Raw genomic sequence first — 22,953 nt, forward strand, 5'->3', positions numbered from 1 at the left:
AATTAAAAAAGTTCCACTCCGGACAGAGCCCACTTCAACTAGATCATGACTCACCTGCAACAGAGAAGTTGTTCAAAGGAGGCAGGATGTGGTCAGAAGTCTCTGGCTTCTCTTTGTAGCCGATGAAAGAGCCGTCACTCTTCAGGATGAAATACCTGGGCCGCCAAGTCTTAATGTACTCTCCTGTGGGGGAGGGAGGAGAAAGTAAATCCGATGCTTCTTTCAGTTGGCTGTACGCCCCCTAAATATACATTATGCCTGTCACTTTAAATAGAAGATTCAGATAAAACAATGCTATTGGCACATTTACACTGCCATTTGATCAGGATCAACTTTCAGCCTCCACAGGGGTCCTCGCATTCACACTAGCACTCAAGTCCAAACATCATTATATGCCTATATTTAATTATTCCTTTAGAACACTGCTATATCAAATAATGGCTACATTATCTCTTTGAGAGAAAAAAAAAAGTAAAGCCAACGCATATTTTACATATAAGAGTTTAAATACATATACAAACATAAAATAAGTTGCTTATCACAGCCAAAGCACTTTAAATTAAAATACAATTCTATATGTTTTGCTAAGATAAAGTAACAAGCCATTTAGTGTTAATTTTAACTATTTTATTTGTAATAAGGTAAGTAGGGAAGGGTCTCTTTTCTGCTCCACTAAGGCATGTAATATTAACTTTCACAGTTATGCAGACGACAATTATATCTGTCAGTAAATCCTAACAATACCATAGACGTAGAAAAACTGATCTGCTGCTCCCTACTTAAACGATCTCCTTATACACACCAGGTCAGCCATTAAGATCCCAAGAAGCCAGTTACTTAGTGGTCCCTAAAATTCACAAGAAAACCGCAGGTTGTAGAGCATTCAGTTATAGGGCCCCTAAACAGTGCAATAATCTTCCAGCCAATGTAAGAGATGCCCCCTCTGTCTCAGCCTTTAAACCACGGCTGAAGACTCATCTGTTCAGTATGTTTTTCTATCCCATAGTGCCGCTGGTGTGCCATGGACATGCAATTGCACAACTGTCTTTGGAAATGTCCTGCATGTCCTGTATCTGAGCACAACTGTCCTTTTGTCTTCCAGCAACGGCCCCCTCTGAGGGTCTGACAATGCACCTTGTCCCCCCACAGTGGGGGTCTGACGAAGAGCAACCCCCCTCCAAGGCAACCCACCACGGAGGGCCAACGGGACATCCACACCAAAGGTCTGACAAGCCACTGCCACCCAAAGGCTGTTGATTTTCCAACCTCCACCACCCCTGATGGCCGGTGAGAGGCCTCCTCCAGAGGGAAGACCACAGCCAGCAGCACCGATCAAGAACTGTCTGATCTTCTTGCTGCTGTAATGAATATACTGCCTGGAGAGGAGGCAACCATTAGGCCTAGGCCCTAAGCCATAGACCCCCAGAGACTCATTTTCTCCTACATGCCATCCATAGCAGTTTTTTTTGTTTCTCTCTCCTCTGTGCCTAAATGGTTTATTTACTTTACTTTAAATCATGTAAACTGTTTAAAGGTCTATTTTACTTTATTGTATTTATGTATTTTATTTGCTGTATGTTTACCAGTCTGTAAAGCGCTCTGTGGCTACCCTGCGAAGGGCACTATACAAATAAAAAAATGATTAATGTCTGCCGTCTGCCTTTAAACACTGCCACATTAGCACGTCAGACTAAACTTAATTATATGTAGGCTATATATTAAATTAGTCTTTTAGAACACCGGACTATACAATTTTTTATCTCGTTAGGAATTATTATAACAAGTAAACCCAACGCACTTGCATTTTTCACACAACCGGAGAATTAAAAATAAAACAAATACAATTATATAGTTTTACTAAAATAAAACAAGCCATTTCGTGTTAGTTTTAACTATTTTATTTATAATACAGCAGTAGGGATGTGTTCTCTTATCTGCTCCACTGATGTGCAGGGTGTTTGTTTGCCCACCACAGTGCATGCTGGGACTTGAGCCAGTCAAGCATTTACACTGCCAGGAACAAATACTACCAATGCAGTTGATCCAGATCTGTACCATCTCCCTGAGAGGTACATTTGATACGATCACCGAGCCATTTCGGATCCGGATCAAATGCTGCCGATCAGAAATGGCAGTGTAAATGCGCCTAATGCAACATTTGCACTATAAAGATTTAAAGAGGGAAAATTGTGGGAAGTTATTTGCAGTCACAAGCTTCCATGTGTGGTGTATAAATGGACTGATACAAACTGCAACTTTGAAGGTCACAAATTAGACACGGGTCTCCATTTTTTCCTTGTGCACTATTAATTAATTTCTCAGTTTTTTTATATATATTGTATTCTTTCTCGGTAAGATCACCAGTTAATTTTGCATTACTCACTTTAACCAAAGGAATAACACTGATGTTAAAAGTCAAACTCCATCAATAACTGGGATACGATGTCAAAGACTACTGAGGATGTTAACCTCTAAACCTCAAAGGTGTCATCAATCCAGTGATAAAGCCAGAGATGGAGAGCATGCAATAGTGAAAATAGTGCTCAAAGGTATAAATGGAGAAGAGAGGAAGAAAATAAATTGCGGAGTTTGAGACATGCTCAGGCGGGGGAATGGGAGATTTAAAAAAAAAAAAAAAAAAAAACAAATGAATGCCAGAGTAAGAGACAGAGAGAGTGAGGGGGGTGGGGGGAGAATGTATAAGGAGACAGGTGGAGATCCACATCCACAGTAGCAGACTGGCCATATGGTGCACCGGTGGACCGTGGGCATAATACAATTATCATCTGTATGACCCAATTCAATATTGTCTCTAATCATGTATTTTGGGATTTTAATTATGTTGAACTAACACCGATTGAACAAATTGTATTTATATATTAACTGTGCCCTTTAACCATTGATCATGAACCTGGGACAAGAAACAGCACACATTTTTATAGCATTTTAGATCTATGGAAAGTAGACTATAGTTTAGTTATACTATAAATCATATTTTCAGTTCCTACGTTTCAATGTTGATCTTGTTGTACTTACTTACTGAGCCCGCAAGCGTGTGGCCAGCGGAAGAGACCCTCGTCACAACTGTTAACAATCACAGCCTTTTTGCGCAGCTGCCAGATTTCCAGTCAGTTTTGGGCACACATTAAATTACATGGGACATGGGCCCAGGGTGAGAGGCACAAGACGATGCCTCTACAGATAACAGCTGCTGATGCCACAGTCAAGCTCCTATACATATCTCTAGCTAATACAATTTCCACAACTGAATTATCATCATTAACATCAGCACCATTATAATAATTAAAGGTGTATTCTGGGGAACAGACTGCTAGTGGCTGACTGTGGGGAAGTAGGGAGGACACGTCTATAGGCTTCAGTGCATAGGGCCTTGGCACCAGGCCTCAGAGAACAGTTTCTTCCTCTTTATGCCTGCAGAATACATTTTTCCAGTTTCTTTTCTAACTGCCTGTTCCATATAACAACGGAATTGTGAATGAAATCTAATGCAATGGTCTACAAATCTAGAACTACTAAACCGGGAGCTCAGTCAGGGGGAAATTCCCCAAACACAGTCTTCTGCTGTGCATTTACATATTCTACATGTTCATCATAACTGTTCAGAGTGAACAACAAGACAAGGGCTAAAGACTTAGTGTATGTAAGCTGTCTGTCACTTTTTACAACTGTATACAAATGGTTTGTTGGACACAAGGGAACACCTAAAGCCCACCTTATTTGAGTGGTTGTAAATGTGCTCCCTACTAGTTTTTATTAACTTACCAATACAAAATGCATGTCCCAACACCTGTACCATAGGTTGGTGCAAGGCTTTGATGGACGCAAGTTGTGTGTGTACAAACTGAATGCACAAAATGCACACAACTGGAATGAATGTTGATCTTGTTGTACTTACTGTATATCCTAGGAGAACACATGGTGTGCAACAATAACTTATACACTGCCCTGTTTAATGATGGTACTGTAGAAAACATGGAATAGACCCATTTAAAATTATTCATATTGATAGTTAGGTCCAATACGACCTATGCATTGCATTGCATTGCTTCTATATTTTCTAGTAAAGGGTAGCAAACTGGTCTACCCTCAGCTTTAGTGTCCAACAATAGTAGGGGCTGGTGTGTGAACATAGGAGCGTTGGCGGGCCTTGGCGCTGTAATATCCGAGGGCCAGATATGGTGAGCTGGTCTGGGTCAAAGTCCTGGTCCATTTTTTAATCCTAGTCCGTCCCTGCACATAAGGTAACTGAGACGGAGGGAGAGGGAGCCAGGGAGCTGGGGGCACATAAGGCCAGGGTTATTTGAGTGAGCTGGCAGGGCTGTTTGGGAATGCTGACATGTTGAAAGGGAGCAAGGTGGGAGCCACTGCCCAGTTGGAGATTAGGAAGCATTAAGATGGTTATTAAAAAATCCTGCATGAGGGAAGGGGGGTGGGGATGGGTCACACAGGCAATGCAGCAGAGTCCTGTCAGTAGAGGAGGCCCAATGTGAACCTCTGGGGCTTGGGGGGAGGTGTGGGGCAGGCTGAAACCAGATAGGGCCAGGGCGGAAGCGTATGACACTGTAAACTGGGCAGCTGTTTGAACTGCCAGCAGCAAAAGGACAGAAATAGAGGGGATCCGCATGGGTGATTTAGTGCTCTAGACACTGGCTATATCCACCTCCTCTGGGAGTGGAATCTGGGAGCCTTGGGGGCCAGCTGGCAGCCATGTAGAATGAGGGGGCAGAGGGGCAAGGCCCAGTAGCATACGCACATCCGGCTGGCCAAGATCTATACACAGAAACCGCAACCACCTGTGCTACATGTTCTGCGATCCACCCAAGTCACTAGTGTAACTGGGAAGCAAAAATAAAACAAAACATCTATCGAAAAAGTATCGTACAGCTGCGTTCATAATCACTGCATCAGCCACGTCTGGACCAAAGCGGGCTTGTCACTGTCTCAGTGACATGAAGAAGGGGCACAGTCATAAAGAAGGGACACAGTTGTGAAATTTGTCACTGCCTGGGTGAACACATTCCAACACAAGAACAAAAAAAGTAAAAAAGACATGGACTGTTCTGAAGGTTGAGTGAATGCAAACTCAAGGTAAATTAAAAATTACACATGAAGCTCCATCAACTTTGGACTTTTCCCACATAACACATTACTAACAGTCTCCTTTCAGACTCATCTTTGATGAATACTATAAGCAGAGCAAATGGACTGCGCAGATAGGAGAGGGTCATGGAAATCAGAAATGAGTAAGGGGAACCTGAGAAAGAAAAATACATTAATTCAACTTCCTAAAAGGAACCTGCAAAGCAATGAGCACTACTGGACAGCCCAGTGCAAAGACAAAGGGGTGGAAGATCCAAGTCCTGGGAATTGGGCTGGAGCCCGCAAAGCGTGTGGCCAGCGGAAGAGACCCTCGTCACAACTGTTAACAATCACAGCCTTATTGCGCAGCTGCCAGATTTCCAGTCAGTTTTGGGCACACATTAAATTACATGGGATATGGGCCCAGGGTGAGAGGCACAAGACGATGCCTCTACAGATAACAGCTGCTGATGCCACAGTCAAGCTCCTATACACATCTCTAGCTAATACAATTTCCACAACTGAATTATCATCATTAACATCAGCACCATTATAATAATTAAAGGTGTATTCTGGGGAACAGACTGCTAGTGGCTGACTGTGGGGAAGTAGGGAGGACACGTCTATAGGCTTCAGTGCATAGGGCCTTGGCACCAGGCCTCAGAGAACAGTTTCTTCCTCTTTATGCCTGCAGAATACATTTTTCCAGTTTCTTTTCTAACTGCCTGTTCATATAACAACGGAATTGTGAATGAAATCTAATGCAATGGTCTAAAAATCTAGAACTACTAAACCGGGAGCTCAGTCAGAGGGAAATTCCCCAAACACAGTCTTCTGCTGTGCATTTACATATTCTACATGTTCATCATAACTGTTCAGAGTGAACAACAAGACAAGGGCTAAAGACTTAGTGTATGTAAGCTGTCTGTCACTTTTTACAACTGTATACAAATGGTTTGTTGGACACAAGGGAACACCTAAAGCCCACCTTATTTGAGTGGTTGTAAATGTGCTCCCTACTAGTTTTTATTAACTTACCAATACAAAATGCATGTCCCAACACCTGTACCATAGGTTGGTGCAAGGCTTTGATGGACGCAAGTTGTGTGTGTACAAACTGAATGCACAAAATGCACACAACTGGAATGAATACTGCCAAAAGCAAAAGGCTGAGGAATTTCCCCACACTGCACTGGGGAGATGCTTTACTGGAACTGTGACTTCTTTCATGAAAGTGTTTAGATGGCATCGCTCACAAGTCAAAAAGCGAAGACAGCCTGTGAAAGCACACAAAGCAATACACCACCAACACAAAACCACATGACTGTTGAGCTGCGGCCTGTGAGGCGTATTTGTTCTTGGTGCCGTTACATTTCAGATTCATAAGCTGGGCTTCCTTCTCCAATGATCCCAACACCACATCCACAGGCTTCTTGATTCAGCACTAAACTACTCCGTCTTGAAATAGAAAACCAGCATTTCCTTGCAGCACTTCTAAATAACCATTTGCGTCATTTCCACCTGCATTATACTGACTAGATGCATTGGGTTCTGTGACATTAAATCCGACACAAAGTCTGTCTCTTCATGAAGCGAAGCACCCTATTGCACTTTTAAAAAGGTGTTTGATCGTATGTAACTTTACATGTACATCAACTGAGAATGTAGACTGTTGAGAAGTTTATATTATATATGTATATACACACACACACAAAAAACGTATTTCATGAACTGTAAATCCACCCGACATTTCTCACTCCTGTTCCAGTCTGCTATTTAAAAGTAAGTTGGGGGGGGTTAAATCATGCACCTCCCTCTCACTTCAACACAACACATCTGCAGCTTTCTAGGAAATGTGAGCAATAGGATCTTTATTTTTTATTTATTTTTTTTATTTACTTTCTCGCTCTCTCCAGTCGAGTGCTGGGGCCAAGGAAGCAGAGAACTGAGGGGGAAGAAAAAAAAAAAAAAAAAGAAACCGGAGAGCAACACTAAAACACCCTGGTGGGAAGTGATACAGATCATTTTGCACTGCACTAGAGCAGAACTCTTCAATGGCCACAGTCCAGAAGTTTTCATAAGTGCCTTTTAATCATCAGCAATGTAGAACCCTGAGAGACTAGGAGAAGGGTCCAAATACAAAAAATAATTGTTCTGTGACGCAAGCGAGTACTGTGGATGTGCAAAAAGCTATAGTTTGAAAGCTTCGTCAGTCTTCCAGGGTGATCATTACATTTTTACAGGCCACTATTATAATTGGATAGTAACTGTAGCCAGCCCATGCAACTTCCAGAAGCTAAGGGGTGAAACTAAGCATTGACAACCGGCTGACACTCCTGCCGAGTACTCACAGCAGGACCTTGGTGTTACATGTCAGTTCCCTCGGTTCTCTGCAATTAAGATAAACCCCAGAGACAGAGCTCCGCACCCCCTATCCTGCAGTGAGGCATGATCTTTTGCTTCCTGGTTTCAGCTGAGCCCTCAATGAGTTAGCTGGATCAATTCCATCCTGAAATCAGTTATTGGCTGGATACGTTTCTCCACTGCTTAATTGAGCATTTCTAAATGGTTTAGATTTTTAGATGGTTTAATTTTAAACAAACTGAAAATGTGTTAGTTGCATAAGTATTCACTCCCCAGAGTCAATACATGGTAGAACCACCTATGGCAGCAAACAACAAGCAGTCTTTTTGGGTAAGTCTCCATCAGCCTTGCACATCTGGTTCCTGTAATGTTTGTATCCCTCAAAACAGTCCATGTTTTGGTCTCATGAGACCAGAGAATCTTTTGCCACATCTATGCCATATCTTCCACACGCCTAATGTGATTTGATGTGACGGATTTTCAGCAACGGCTTTCTCCACATCAGTCTTCCATATAGCCCAGTTTGGGGAGCACCCGGGTAATAGTTGACATAAGGACAGTTTCTCCCATCCTGGCCATGGAACTCTGTAGCTCCTTTGGTCAGTTTCAGTGGTCAGCCTGCTCTAGGCAGAGTCATGGTTGTGTCATATTATTTTATAATGGATTGAACTGTGATCTGGGGGATATTCAAAGTTTGGGATTTATTTTATTTTGTTCCAGATAGTGCTGCAACAATCAACTATTTTGATAAACACAAATCTGTCTTCCTCTTCATTTTGAAAGGTGCTAAATGGGTTTGATAATGAAAAATAAAGAAAACACATTAAAGTAGAATTATTTTCTAATGATATAAAAGCTCATCATTTCTTCAGCAGCCCTGTTGCAAACTCAAACATTTATATAAAAAGTGTTTACCCTACATATATACATTTCTTTTTTAATTCAATACTTATGGCACTAATTTGATCCCATAATCTGAGCCTTCTGTAGCAATGTGCCATGGCTGTGCCATACATCCAGAGGCTCTGAGAAGTGCCATACTTGATAGTTTAAAGATACGTTTTTTTTTTAAATCACCTTTTAAAAAAAGCTTTTAAGGATCTGTTAGTTGCAAGTTTTTAAATCCTCTTAGACTTTTTATTGCTTGCACCCTTTCATTGGCTAACCTCCGTGTTTTCTTCCTATTGCAATTTTTTTTTTTTTTTTTTTAAAGTGTCCGTTTTGACTCTTGCTCGACTTGTATGAGGTATAAGATGATCATGTTATAAAATGTATTATATTAATATAATATTATTATTCATACAAATGTAGTTGAGGATGTAAAGAAACACGTAGCTTGCACACCAGTTCAAGAAACAGGAAAGGCAGTGTACTTTGTGCCATGTTTTTTGGGGGGGGGGTTTTGTAGCTGTACCCCAAGGTAGACCCAACTAATCGACCATTACATTAATTTGCCGACGATTTTAAATTATCAACGTTAAAGATTCTGTCAATTAGTTGTTGCAGCCCTAATCGGAGATCATGTGACACTAATTGTACACAGGTGGACTATTCAACTAATTACGTAACTTCTGAAGGCAATTGGCAGCACCATAATTTGCATGTAGGCCCAAGTTTTCCATTTGTTGTAAACCTGGGTTCATTTAATTAACAGAGCTGGGATGCTGGGATGAAAACCAGATGACGGTGAAGCTCCCTGCAGGATTTGAATTTGAGCAATGTGGTACAGAGAGAGACACTCCAGGACAAAGTGAAGTGGGGCAAGGTGCCACTGCAGATGCCCACTCACCTCTCTTCTGGAGCCAGCCCTCCCTCACAATGGTCACTTCATTCATGCTGGGGCTGAGGGTGGGGGGGGGGCTGTGCGCTGCTCTGCAGGGGTCAGTCGCCGGGCGTCCTCTCCGTCCTACCGCCCGACAGGGATGGATACTCCGTCCTGCTTCTTTACTCAGAATATCTGAGGAGAGTAGAGAGACAGTGAGACATTGACAAAGCAATGTACATACAGCACATTTCCCTATATACTCTACCCACATGCTGAAGGGAGAGGCAAGAGAAATACCGAAAGAACGAGGGAGAGAAAGAAAGGTGGTTTATACTGCCTATCATTTTGGCCCAAATCGTTGTAACTTGTTGTAGATTAATTTGGTTACAGGTGTGGATCAAAGTTTTAGCACCAGCCTCAGTATCCCCTGAAGGCTTACCGGTAATGAATATTCATGCTTCTCCCTCTAGTGAAATGAGGTATACCATGTCCTAACATTTTCTGCAGTACCTGTGGTATTCAACACAATTACAAACTCGAATACACAAATTACATTACTGAAGAAAAAAAACTAAACTTTTTTTAAAAGTCAGGTTTAAAATGCCCAAAACAAATAAGAATTCACAGTTCATATTTTCCGTATCACGTTGCTGCATATACTGCATACCACACTTTGGAGTAATTAAATACTAAAAGTGTGAGGAGAATCTTAAAACCAGTGTCCATCCATCATCAAGCTCCTGTGATCACATATTGCCATATTTCCACTGTAGCTGGAAGACACCAGGGCAAACACCAACCAGTGAAAGACCTAATCTCAAGACATGGGTTTGATGTCAGAGAGTAGATATGATGGACAAGATGTCATTCTGCCCAGGCAGACCTCTGTATGCATGCCAATATTTTAAACACAAACCTACACAACATACATTTTTAACATAAGACTGAGTATGTGTAATAATTAATTGCAAAGTTTAACAGAATTAGCAGTATTAAAAACTCCCCAGTTTTACACACAGCTGTGTGCTTTGCATTTTACAAATTATAAATAGTAGAAATATAGTAGAAATCAGAGAAAAGTAAAATATATACATATGTATCTATAAATATATTATTTTGAAACATCAACTTGTCCATGTGTTGTGACAAACAGCGCTATGAGGAACTCGGTAGTTGCCATAGTGTGCCTATTGTCTATGAAGCCACATATTAATCCTGTGGTGAAATCTGTCAGATCTCTCTTATCTACAGTGATGAATATCAGGAAGTTAATTGTGAAGGCTGCATGTGTTACGATTCGATAAGTGTTGCTCAGAACTGGAAGGACGGTTAAATATAAAAATGGCAGCTTGAGAGATGTATGCCCCCGTCACACCAAGTTAACTTACCTGGGCATTGTTGCAGTTCCTTCCTTTAGCATACATGTATTTAAGCAAAATCCAATTAATGTATTACCTCCAGATATGTGCATTCCTTAGCTCTTTGTTTTTGTTACTGGTTATTAACACAAACTGACACCTTCAATGCAAACTGCATTAGACTTTGAACTAAAAACTGGTTAACACTACTGTTCTTTTATTTGCATATCTTTCAAACCACTTGCTAAATGCTAAATGCTGAAGATGTATTAAGAGTTTTCAAATTTGATTCAAACTATTCAAAGATTCAAAGTTTGAGAAGAGTGTTACAGATAATGTGGACCTGGTGCACATTTCCACCCCTGTAAGCAAAATATCTCTGTTTATCATTGTATATTATGCATATTAATGTATGCATCCATTGGAAGTAAAGTAAAATAAGAACAATCCACTCCCAAATGTCACATTTTATACCCCAGACCTGTGTCTGTGCAGAATTTAGTTAACAGCTCATATTACAGTAGTGCAGTTTTGTTTTTAATTTGTCAGTTCCGTACAACATAATTTCATCCCCTAGTAAATAATAAGCCTCAAATTCCTTTTGACAGAGCTCTCAGCAGACAAACTTCAACTCGAAAATCTTTCCCTTTCAGTTTCAACAGACAGCTTGGTGTAAAGCTGCAAATGCATTAAATGTATGCCTTCCTTGACAAAAAGCTGGTTTCGATCCCCTTCCGTTTTCATTTCAAACCCATCTTTACTATGGGCATTGAGCATAGGCACTTGTACTGGCTGCTGCAGTGCAAAGTTTACACCTCAGGCTGCACTGAGAGAGCCGCCACAAAGATGTGCTGTTGTTGATAGACCCAGCCGATAACTATTTGTCACTACAAAGGACTGAATAAAGATATGACGCTTTTACTGGCAGCAAAACCAGGCTGTCACCAGCTTCTCTGAAAAGAGATGCAAAAACCACGATGGGGGTACCAGGGGAAATAAAAAGACTATGATAATTATATATATTAAAATAAAAATGGAGATTGCATTATTTGCCCTTGATGTGGTTCCTACGTAGAGTGGGGAGGAAATTAAGTGCATAATGTGTAGACTGAGAACTGAGAACAGGAAGACATTCTTTAAACTCGTTTCCTAAATTCCCCCCTCCCCACAAACATCACGTAATTGTAAATTTGAATGTCAATATTGCAGTGCACAATACACAACCAATGCTGATTTATATGCAATGCAAAGCAGTACTGAATTAAACAAAAATAAAAATCAGATGCTGGATGGATCAAAAGGTGATGGATGGGGTGCCTAAGCAAAGGTTTGGGAAACAATGGTTCACAGAAAAATATGGGAATTGTGGGCGGAAGCAAAATCCCAAAATCGCCAACCTCCAAGAAAACAGATTCAAAGAAGGAAAGTTAATCGATTCCTGAGCTAGTGGTAGGAGGCAGAAATTAGCCTCCACTGCATTCCGTTCTTAACACTTAGTATCCTTGGCCAGTACACATGCATGGTGGTTTATATAAATAAATGTGCTCCTTATGCATGACTAACTATATTTTAAATCAACCCATGACATCTACATATGTAAAATGATGCACAGAATAGTGAAAACATATATTTGTATGGAAACCTTGGAAGTACTTATTAGAAGTAACAGTAGTCACATAAAAAGTAAGATTGAAGCATTACAGAGATTTATGATCTGTTATTATAAGAGGAGTTACCAACAAGACTAAATTCACTGATGTTTTAAGAAACAAGCCCGCTGTACAGCCTAGCACTCCATAAGCATAAACTGGCTTCAAACAGAGAAGGTGACAAGAAAATGGGTGATGCCAACTCAACCCTCATGCCTACTGCATGCCAAGCTCCAGCTGGCAACCTGCCTTTGGCCATGATAATTTCAACACAATGAAGCACAATGAAGACAGCACACGGGGACAATCAACCCTCCAGCTATAGCTGTCTGGGGTTTTGGTGCAATACAAGGTTACTGAAATCGCGTTGGTGCACACTGACCTACTGAGCCCATGAGCTAGTGCTCAGTGGGTCAGAAGTGAACACTGTACTAAAGTTGGAGCGCCATCTGTTGCCATGTGCCATTGCGGTCCATGAATACTGCATGGAGACGCCTTCCTGCTCCAGCCAGTAAGCGGCCTTCCTGAGCTTCACATGAAACAAGACTGGACAGTACCATACTGCATTCACTGTAAATACTGCATTAGTGTCCTATCCTGTCAATCCGGGTGTGAGACAGATTCTGGATTCTAGGAAACCAGACATGTAATCTGAGCAGGCCCATACTCAAATAAACAAGCACGGATACACGCATACAAACACATATCCCTGCCCCTTACGTTCTCCGAATTTGTATATCACTGTTCATAGTCGTATCAAGTGGAATAGTTACTTTTCCAATGTTGATTTACACTCAGTATGACAGGCAGCATATGCCATCCTAGCATACTTAATGTGGATGTAGCCTAGAACTTTTAATGTACCAACCAATCTCCCCATCTTCCCTTTTGCCGAAAAATATTGCAGAAGACTACAGGTCACACACCATAACCACCGCCCCTCGCTCATTCAACTCTGAAATGCCAATGCCTGTTACAAGCAGACCCCTGGGCAGGCCTGGCAGTCTGCCCAGTCATGGGGCAAGTACTCAGTGCTGGTAAACTTGGGCACTCCACCGGATTACATGCAGTAATCCTCCCTTGTGATATCAGGCTTTAACAACCTTCCCTCCCCAATGCATAATCCAAGCGTCTATACAACAGTCTGGGCAGCACAACACCGCAATTAAATACATGAAATAAACAAAATCAATAAACAATTTCACTGAGGGAAGATTTATTCATTCACATTTTTGTTCCTAATGTCCCCAGAGCTGAGTAACAGCTAATAGTTACAGCCCTTTGCTTAGAGAGTGATGTACTTTAATGGAGCAAAACTCAAATCTGTTTTTTAAAGTGGGCATTCCTTGAATGTCCTTTGGTCGCAGAATTTGCCTTCTCCTGCAGAATAAGCCACTTTTTGAATAGTGGAAAAAAAATTAAACTTAAAAGAAGGTGGTACCATATATAACTACTAGTTGTCAACATTACATTAAGTAGCACATATTTTGCATTTAATTCACTTGTAACCATATTTTTTCAATGATCTCCATCATGTATTTTTAGATTGTTTGATCTGCTATTACTGTCATAGGAGGCGTAAAACTAAATTGCTTAACTTTACTCACACGATCAGTTACCCATAGAGGCAGGTTTAAAATTAAGAGATTTTAAGACCAAGTAGCTTTAAATCAAAATGTAAAGTTGGAAATGTAATCAGCTAAACAGAGGGCGCAGAGGGATGGGGGGCAAGGGAGTACACGATGATGGCAGCAGGTTATACTGTACGATCTTTAACAAAGTCCTTGACCACACAAGGAAATCAACAATTGAGGATTAACTCAAATCAAATCAGCACACAAAGCGAAAGTCTTGTAGCGCTGTTCCTCCTAGCCTGAACTAATGTTAAAACTGTTATTTTCAATTCTGAAGACAGAGAAAAGGTAGATAATGTGCCTTGCGTACGTGCACGCACACACACAGCTACCCAACTTATGTATGTTAACAAATGCAAACCAATTCATTCCTAGCCTAATTTAGATAAATCATTATTAGTGTTACACGTTACAGTTGATGCTATGTACTTCGGAATACAAGCATTGCTGTGTACATATGTAAATCCTGTCTCATCCAATGAAAAGTATATTAAAGTTACGCTGGCATTTACATACATAATGTTCACAATACATGTATTGGAGACGCATTAAAACTGTAGCTTATGGTTTATTATGCAGTCATAATAGTATTTTATATTAGACATTTAATTAAAAAAGCTTTTTTAATAGACAATGATATTTAAAGTTTTTCATTTAAAGTAATGCCATCTAAAAGTAATGTATGCATTTATAGTTCATTCAATTGTATGAATTTTAAAATCAGATCAGACTTTCATATTGATTTGTCATGACATATGAAGTCAATCTGAATGACAATGCTACTAGTGTTGCATGTTCATTTTGAGACATGGAAATTTAATACAAGTTTATGCAGCTATCACTGTCTCAGTTTACACCTTTTAATTGTCCTTTTGATTACATGAACAGATCAGATCAGGGGATGGGTATAAAATATATAGATCAACAGCCATAAATATCCCTTAGAGCAGAGCCCCCCGACTACCGTCATCTTATGGTAGCTAGGGGTCCTCAGCCACAATCTGGTCAGCAAAGGGGTCCCTGGGAACCCTTGCCTTAAGTGCACAGTCAAGACAATCATTAAGAAATGGAAGGTGTATGGCACCACTAAGACCCTGCCCTGATCAGGCCATCGCTCTAAACCAGATGACTGAGCAAGAAAGAGACTGATAGGAAAGGCTACCAGAAGACAACACCCAAAAAAAAAAAAAAAAAAAATCACTAGGAAGATTCTGTATCCATGTGGCTAAATGTTTTGTGGTCTGAAAACTGAAATGTAATGTTTTGGCCTAAATGTAAAGCATTATGTTTAGCATAAACCCAACACAGCGCATCACCCAAGGAACACCATCCCTACTATGACGCATGGTGGGGGCAAAATCATGTTATGGGGATGTTTCTCATCAACAGGGACTGGGGCATATATATTTCTGTTTTTCCAGAAGGGCTGTTGCAATCACTAGATTTGATAAAGAATAAATAACACTCACATACTCGGTTACTGAGAATGGAAATGAAGATTTACAGAAGAAAACAAGTAGCAAATCCACACTGTGCTCCTAAAAAGACACTGCAGACATCAGCCGGTTTCAGCTCCGTCCTCCGGGGGCTCAATTAGCCGGAAACTTCCGCCGACTACAAGCTTATCTCAGATTCACCAAGTGGACAGAGAAGCTGGCTGAGCAAGGAGAAAAATAAAAACAGGGGAGAGTGGGGGGGGCACTGCTAAGCCTTCTACACTCAGTCACATGGTACACCGCGAGTTACTGCCAGGATCGGACATCCCGCAGAATGGCCCAATGCCGCTTTCACCTCTACAGATGCTGGATTCTTTGCAATTGGATCAGTGGTGCCTTAGAGAAAGCACCCACCACACACCCCTACCCAGTACCTCCAATCTCAGGGACAATTTCCACTCTGGGATTCTTCAAACCTCTTCCTATCCTAATTTTAATTTCTTAACTCCTTTTCATCAAGGACAAAGCCAGCCCAGAGGTGTGCAGAAAAGATCAATTCACTTCAAGCATGCCCCTGCTATTTCCAGTGCAACCTGTAATTGCCTGCTTTTGTAGAGAGAATAACAAGAGCAGCAATGACTGCCATACCTACGCAGGCCTCCTTTTACGTTCAGTAGCAATGAAAACAAGACTGCTACTGAGCAGCACTTTTGGTGCATTTCAGATTTTACTTCAACTGCTTGCTGTTCTATACAGACTAGCCACCCTCTTTGGATACTGTGCACTTGTCATTTGCATGCTCGTATTTTCAGTGTACACAGTCAGGGTTGCGCAACATCAGGAATCACACTGTTAAGATCTGTCCAATGTTACGCCAGCATCTTCTGTTTGTAGTACACATGTAGGTTTGTGTATTGTTATGGTGTCCTATACTGTTATAATTCATGTTATGGAAATACACAGTTCCCAGATTTAGACATGTTTTTGTTTTGTTACATTTCTATTGTTTTTGTTTTTTTGGGGTCAAATTTGGAGAAATAAACCAGAAGAAAACAAGACGAAAATGAAAAGATTAAGAATAAAATTAAATGGGGTTTCTAGGCATTGTATATATAATTTAATGGCGCATAATACTGGGAAATAATGTGAATTGCATTATCACATAGCACTTATTCAAAGTTATACAACTGGTGCTTTAGAATCACTTCCCATAAAGCCTATATATCCTCAGTCACACGTGCAGAACAGAGCTCAGATGGGCTGCGTAACTTTCTGCCTTTCAATTAAGATCAGAGGTATGGTCTAAAATCGGAGCTTAAACTTAACCCATCTAATCTAGGGAGCGCAGTATTTAAAGTGCTTTGTTCTCATCCTTGAACTGGTCAATGCCTTCAGAATATCCTTAATGCATTTCAAAAAGAGATTCAAGTCTACTTTTTGTTTGGCAGTACTATTTTTCTTCGGGGCCACTTTAGTAGTCGAACATTAAACAGAGTTGCCAAGGTGTGCATTGACTTCGGTGCTTTAACAAGGCAGGCCTGGCGAATCATCCACACGGATCAAAATGTGACTTCATTCCCAGGACTGCATTGTCATTAAATAAATAATGATAAATGATAATGGATTCCTTACATACCACCAATTGGGATGACTCTTACAGGGCGTGCAGTAACCAGTGTGGGAAATTCAGGCTCTCAGATGGGAGAGAAAGTGGACGTTGCCCTTCCGTTTTGTAGAGGATTCCATTACAGGACAGTTAGTTTTGCAAATTAATGAAGCTTAATGCGACATGTCATAACCAAGCTGCCCCTCCACACTGCTTCAGTCAGCCTGGACTTAGGTAAAGGAGTGACTGGAGTTGAGACAGCTGCTGATCTCTGAAGTTGATTCCCTCAGGGTGTATCTTGTATGACTATCCCCTGTGGGAAGGTATGGACTGTAAATAATTTCACAGACCACCAGAGATCAGGTTCTCTGTATAGCATGAGCAGGGCCTGCAGTCACCAACAGCCACCAGAATGATACCCCGAGGGTGAGCTAAAATAAAATAAACAGATACATAAAATAGAAAACTAGAAGAGGATAAGCAGTCAACATCAAATGCACCAAATTATTATTATTTTTTTTATGATGTTAAATGAAATGAGACTTCCAAACCTATACAACCTTAATTCAAGATGTATCTGATTTGTATTCCTGCAATGCTATAAATCGGTGCTTTGTGCATCGACAGGGCTCTTTTCTGGCTCCCACTCCCCACTACCATTTCTTCCGCTGCCGACTAAATGCAGATGTACACATAGGTTCATTCAAAGAGAAGAAAATAAGCCTCCTGGGTGTTTTCGGAGCAAGTTTGCATACTGGTGCCAAGACGGAGAGAGTGCTGAAATACATACAGAACAGTCAACACTTGCACCTGCTCCCCTGCACTACACTCACACTGAACAAGCAATTGTATGATACACTGGCAAAAACACTGGTGCTGCGCATGAATCTTCAGTGATGCAGTTTGTCTCAGTACAGATCTACTTCCTGGCAACATTCTCCCTGTCCACCTTCCCCAGCAAAAGTCTTTTCACCAGTGGTTTCTGCCAGGGCAGTAAGGCATCGTTGTGAAAACACAAGCACAATCAAATAACACAGAATGACATAAAGACATGGAAATCTTTCAAAATTCAAGTACAACAATCCTTCCAAGTTCTATGAAGTCAAGTAAATTTCTTAGGCAAGGAGCAGATACTAGGCAATAGTAAAATGAGACCAGGTACGACTTGTGAATGAACCATATTATGTTAAAATTTGCGTGTCCAGCGCAGTAGAAATGCCCCATTTTTCCCATGTATACTCATATTCTTCCTTGATCCAACTTAACTAGCCATTTGAATCTAATCTCAATTTTAATGTCAATCAATGCTTAAAATCTGAGCAATCATATTTAAATAATTTATAGGAAAACTGAGCCTAATGCTCATTTTTTGCAAACTTATGAAACATACTATTCATAAAAACACATAAAATTAAAAAAAAAAAAAACACACACCTATATCAAAACCATAACCTAATTATAAATTTTCCGCAATTAGATTGAATGCGATTGCTAACTCGTAATTAATTAAAAAGTAATGCTGATCGCAGCTGGTCTCCCCTGACAAACAGAACCCTAACTCCGATACATCCTTGGAGCTGTACATGACAAGCTTGTATAGATTCCAGTAAAAACAACAGAAGTCAATGGAATATGTAACCAGATGCTGCCCATAGTATTGACATATAGTGATGGAGCTACCTTCACTGACCTGTCCTTATCGGGATTAGCCCTGCCCACTGAGCCTATATGGCAAGGGCTGTGACTGGTCATTCCTACCATCTCCTGCCCCCTGTGCAAGCCTGCTGTGTTTCTTCATGCGTAAGTAATAGCCAGTGATACGTACAGTAGGGATACAGTAGCCTAACAAGTGACACAGGCGACAGATGGCATGCAGGGATTGTATGTTTCTGAAATGACCCGTCAGCTTGACAGCCCAAGTTCTGGAAGAGTTCAAATCAAAAATCCCCCTATTAGTTTTCTTTCATTGTACACAGCATACTGTAATATAGTGCTCATTTGAATGAAGGCCATTTTCTATCAGGTTCCTAAACTGTAAATTAGATTCTGAATGGGTATTAAACAAAGGGGAAGTGAATACATGTAGTTCTCATCCAAACAGTCCTTTGTATCAAGGTTACAATCAACATCTTGTTTCTGCCCCCCCTCCAACCACCTCTTTCCTATTTGTTCTCCCTTCAGAAATTCACCCTCCTGTAATGTCCAGTGTAATAGTTATTGCCTGTAAATATACAAATATATATATATATATATATATATATATATATATATATATAGAGAGAGAGAGAGAGAGAGAGAGAGAGAGAGAGATCAAGGATTAATAGTAAGTACATTGTGTGTTTATTATTTTTAACAGTGAAATCCTACTAAAAGCACTCATTTAAAGTTCCCATATTGAAGTTCCTTCACTCAATACACAAGTCCAGAATGACAAGAAGAGAAACACATGTGGCAATAGTAATTTTCCATGATGGTAAAACAACTATGTTCTGACAAAACGTGTTTGGTGTATGGTGACCACTGCTCACTGCACTAAAAACTCGAAAGCAGTCTATCTCACTGAGGGTTAATGGCCTGCTACAATAACTGTAATTTGCTCAATTATACTGTGTTTGTCTCAGCCATTATATGTATGCATGTATATATAGAATCTATAAAACCAGTATTACTTTCTAAAATGCTCTTCCCCCGCATACCATTAATCAGTTTTATCAATTACAGACTTATTAACAATGGCTATATGACTGCCAAAGCTACGTTTTTAACAAATAAGTATATTGATAATTTAGGAAGGAGAAAAACAGCTTCAGATGTGAGTGTTCATGTTTCTTTCGGTTATTAAATGCTTTTAATAAAAATAAAAAATAAAAATCCCATTTATATGGTTATCAATGACAATCGCCGGGTAATTTGGCGCAACAGAAATCGTGTTGATGCGATCTATAACTGCAACACCTGCATACAGTATTTATAGCGTATTGTCGATCAATGCCACCAACGAACATTCGAGACAGTTACCGAACTGCTACCGCACGGGTGGAAGAATTAGAATTAGAATTAGAATCTATATTCCAAAATTGCCATATTCGGAATGATCGCTCCACGTAAGCAGACGAAGGGATTTTCTGAAAGCGTTATTGCTTTGGAACTGCAGGCCTACAGTGGAGTAAGGGGGAAAATGAGCTTATGTTGAAGCAGACACGTTGGGTACCATCGTAAGATTATTCGGCAAACCACATTTAAGACATTTGCAAAATCTTCGCCTTTTAGCTCGACAGACTGAAAAACACAATGTTAACTTATAGAGAAGACTATGAGGATAACAGCTGACACCCATAATTCGTGCAACACTGACGCGGCGCGGCTTGATAGTTCACCAAAATGAATGAATTCCCTAAATGGAGTCAATTATGATAAGCACAATAAAGCCGGCAGTTTTCGAAGGAAATTTACAAATAACAGTATGAATTATTTTAATAGATTTATCGGTGTTAGTGAGGCATATTATCAATTAATATTGTTAATAAAGAGTGACGCAAAATATAGTCTTCAGCTGTTTCTATTCATGGTACTGATGCAGGAGAGTGACATATTATAGTTATTGCAAAATTATCAGCTTTTACCATACTGGTCAATGCAAAAATAAACATATCATGCTGTGCACGAAGCATGAAACTCTTTTCCATGTTTTTTTTTCTTTCTTTCTATAAAGCTTACATAAGTTTATTATGTACTTCATATAAAGTGTGCAATCTATGCGTTCGTGTACAGTCGAATGCAGATACAATGTCTGCTATGTTTTATATTAAATAGTTTAATATATAGTATAAAAATATTCAATGTTACGCACCTCACTGAAAATTTGGATTGGTGGATTTGGAGGATAAAATCTTTGGAATGCAGTCTACTTTCGTAACCTTTTTTTTTTTTTTTTGCTACGTCCCCATTTTCCCTCTGCAACTACAGTATACAACGTTTAAGCTAGTGATTTGTTCCTTTATAATTTCTAGATTTTCGTTTGAATAAAGATGCATATAATAGCAGTAGTAATAATAATAAATACATGATAATGCACTATTGCATTTCAACCAAACCATGGATCTCTCGTGATTGCAAAGATAATTGTTAGACTGATGGTTTACATTATTGTATTATCAGTAATGTTTGGAGAGAGAGAGAGAAAGAAAGAAAGAAAAAAAAAAACTTTCCACATAGGTGACAATGGAATGCAAAATAACAGTTTTCCATATTATTACAATTGACAAAATGGCCAGCTTTGCCAATTATGTGTAGAGTTGAACCGCTGTAAAGCAGACAGTGCTGTTTATGACATCGTTTTCATGTATAAAAAAAAAAAAAAAATCAAATTTGTCAAGTACTGCCAAGCCACGTTTCAGTTGTTCTGTAAAGCATGTACAGTAATAGGTAGCTACTGGAGACAATTCTGGAGAAAGTATTTAATTATATTTTTTATCCTTGATCATTATAATTATATAGATGAATACTGCAGTATATGTTACGTTATTTTGTACTATATATAACTTCTTACATTCAGCTAAGCTAATTGCTTTGTTTGTTTGTTTAATATAACGGATAACCAACACTGCTATTGTGCTGAGCTACCAAATAGCGAAGTTGTTATTGCAGTACCGGATACCTGCTGGACAACAGGGAAGACACATTATAACTAACTATAACTGAAGGATAAGTGCATGCTGTTTATGCCACATTTACACGACACTATACTCATCTTATTTGATTTCGGTGTGCTATACAACGAGTGGGAACCTTGCAATTGATTAGACTCAAGACAAATATCAAGACGTGATATTCACTACGCAATCTATACGTGTGTGTGCGCTTTTTCCCCCCGAGTTGCAAAATGGGAAGAGGTGCACATTCCTGGTGGCACAGCGTGCACTGACCCGCACTCGACTTCAGCACCGAAACCAAAGGTTGTTGTTATTGCGCGCAGGGAGAGGGACCTCGGCGCGTTAAAAATACTCTCTCCGCGCTGCTTATGCAAATAAAAGTGCTCACAAAACACGACCTAGACGCATTTAAAGTCTACGGTGTACAATAATCATTTTCCACTCGCATTGTTTATAACCCACGTTCGTGATTTTTTTTTTTTTTTTTAAGCACCGTATATTTATTTTTTTAAGTTACACATACAGTCTTACCTTGGGAAACTGTCGAAAAATCCAATCCCTCGACTTCATGCACCTAAACCTGTTTACTGGCTCGCTGGTTAAAGTAGGCAGCCTCGGAAAAACAACAAGCAGACAAGGCGCAGTTTCGTTGGCTTTCCTTGCGTGTTTACAATCGTCCCCGGACACGTTTGCTGGGGGTTATTTTTCACTTTTGTCGTCGCGCTTTGGTTTATTTTTATTTTTTCCTTCGTCCACCTCGCTTCTGTTGCCGTTCAGCGCCCAGGCCCAGAAGAGTGGAGCCCCACAAAGGAACAGGAAGTGACATACACACAGGGCCGACAACAGCCTGCACTGCCGAGTTAAAAACACACACACAGCCCGGTGCCGTCTCAGCAGTGTGTGCCCCTCAGACCCTCTCCCGGCGCCGTAGTGCGAGTCCAGCTCGGAGAAGAAATACAGCGCCCCTCTCTTTAGCCGGTCGCTACAGCTATGGTTGTGCCGCCAGCAATATTATTATTACACATTGTTGGTCTGCCCGCGTAAACAGGAAATAACACAGAGCTTGACACTATGATGTGACTGGGCTGCCCGCAACATCCCCTTTCTTTTCACAGCCCCCGAATAACCAGGCGCCCCGTGTTCTGCTCAGTTCCAAGAAATGAAGGATTATTAAAAATTTCAGCCCGGCTAAAAGCATCGGTTCACCGGACAAGTAAAAAGACGACGATAACGATCACGCTAAACGAAAGCGGTGTACTCTAACTAACCTAATGTCTGTTTTTTTCAGATAATGATTGTAATGATTATTTATAATAATAAAACCGTTACTACTGTTACTATCATACGTTTAAGATTACTGCGGTTATGAGATGTATGTTTTAAGTCTAC

General features: G+C 40.2%; 1 protein-coding gene across 2 annotated transcripts in view; it reads right to left on the reverse strand.

Moving 5' to 3' along the window:
• Positions 1 to 22,532, reverse strand: part of akt2 (v-akt murine thymoma viral oncogene homolog 2) — a 51,501-nt gene extending 28,969 nt beyond the window's left edge. The window contains exons 1-4 of one of the 2 annotated variants that reach the window (XM_066704071.1): positions 22,096 to 22,532; positions 19,068 to 19,133; positions 9,254 to 9,421; positions 55 to 183 (exon numbers count right to left, since the gene is read on the reverse strand). In XM_066704071.1, coding sequence (XP_066560168.1) covers positions 55 to 183; positions 9,254 to 9,299 — 175 coding nt within the window. In that variant the 5' untranslated portion in view covers positions 9,300 to 9,421; positions 19,068 to 19,133; positions 22,096 to 22,532. The remainder of the gene's footprint in view (positions 1 to 54; positions 184 to 9,253; positions 9,422 to 19,067; positions 19,134 to 22,095) is intronic. The other variant, XM_066704070.1, reaches the window with a different exon arrangement.
• Positions 22,533 to 22,953: the final 421 nt, after the last annotated feature.

The sequence above is a fragment of the Amia ocellicauda genome, chromosome 5 (assembly GCF_036373705.1).
Source record: "Amia ocellicauda isolate fAmiCal2 chromosome 5, fAmiCal2.hap1, whole genome shotgun sequence".
Taxonomy (NCBI): domain Eukaryota; kingdom Metazoa; phylum Chordata; class Actinopteri; order Amiiformes; family Amiidae; genus Amia; species Amia ocellicauda.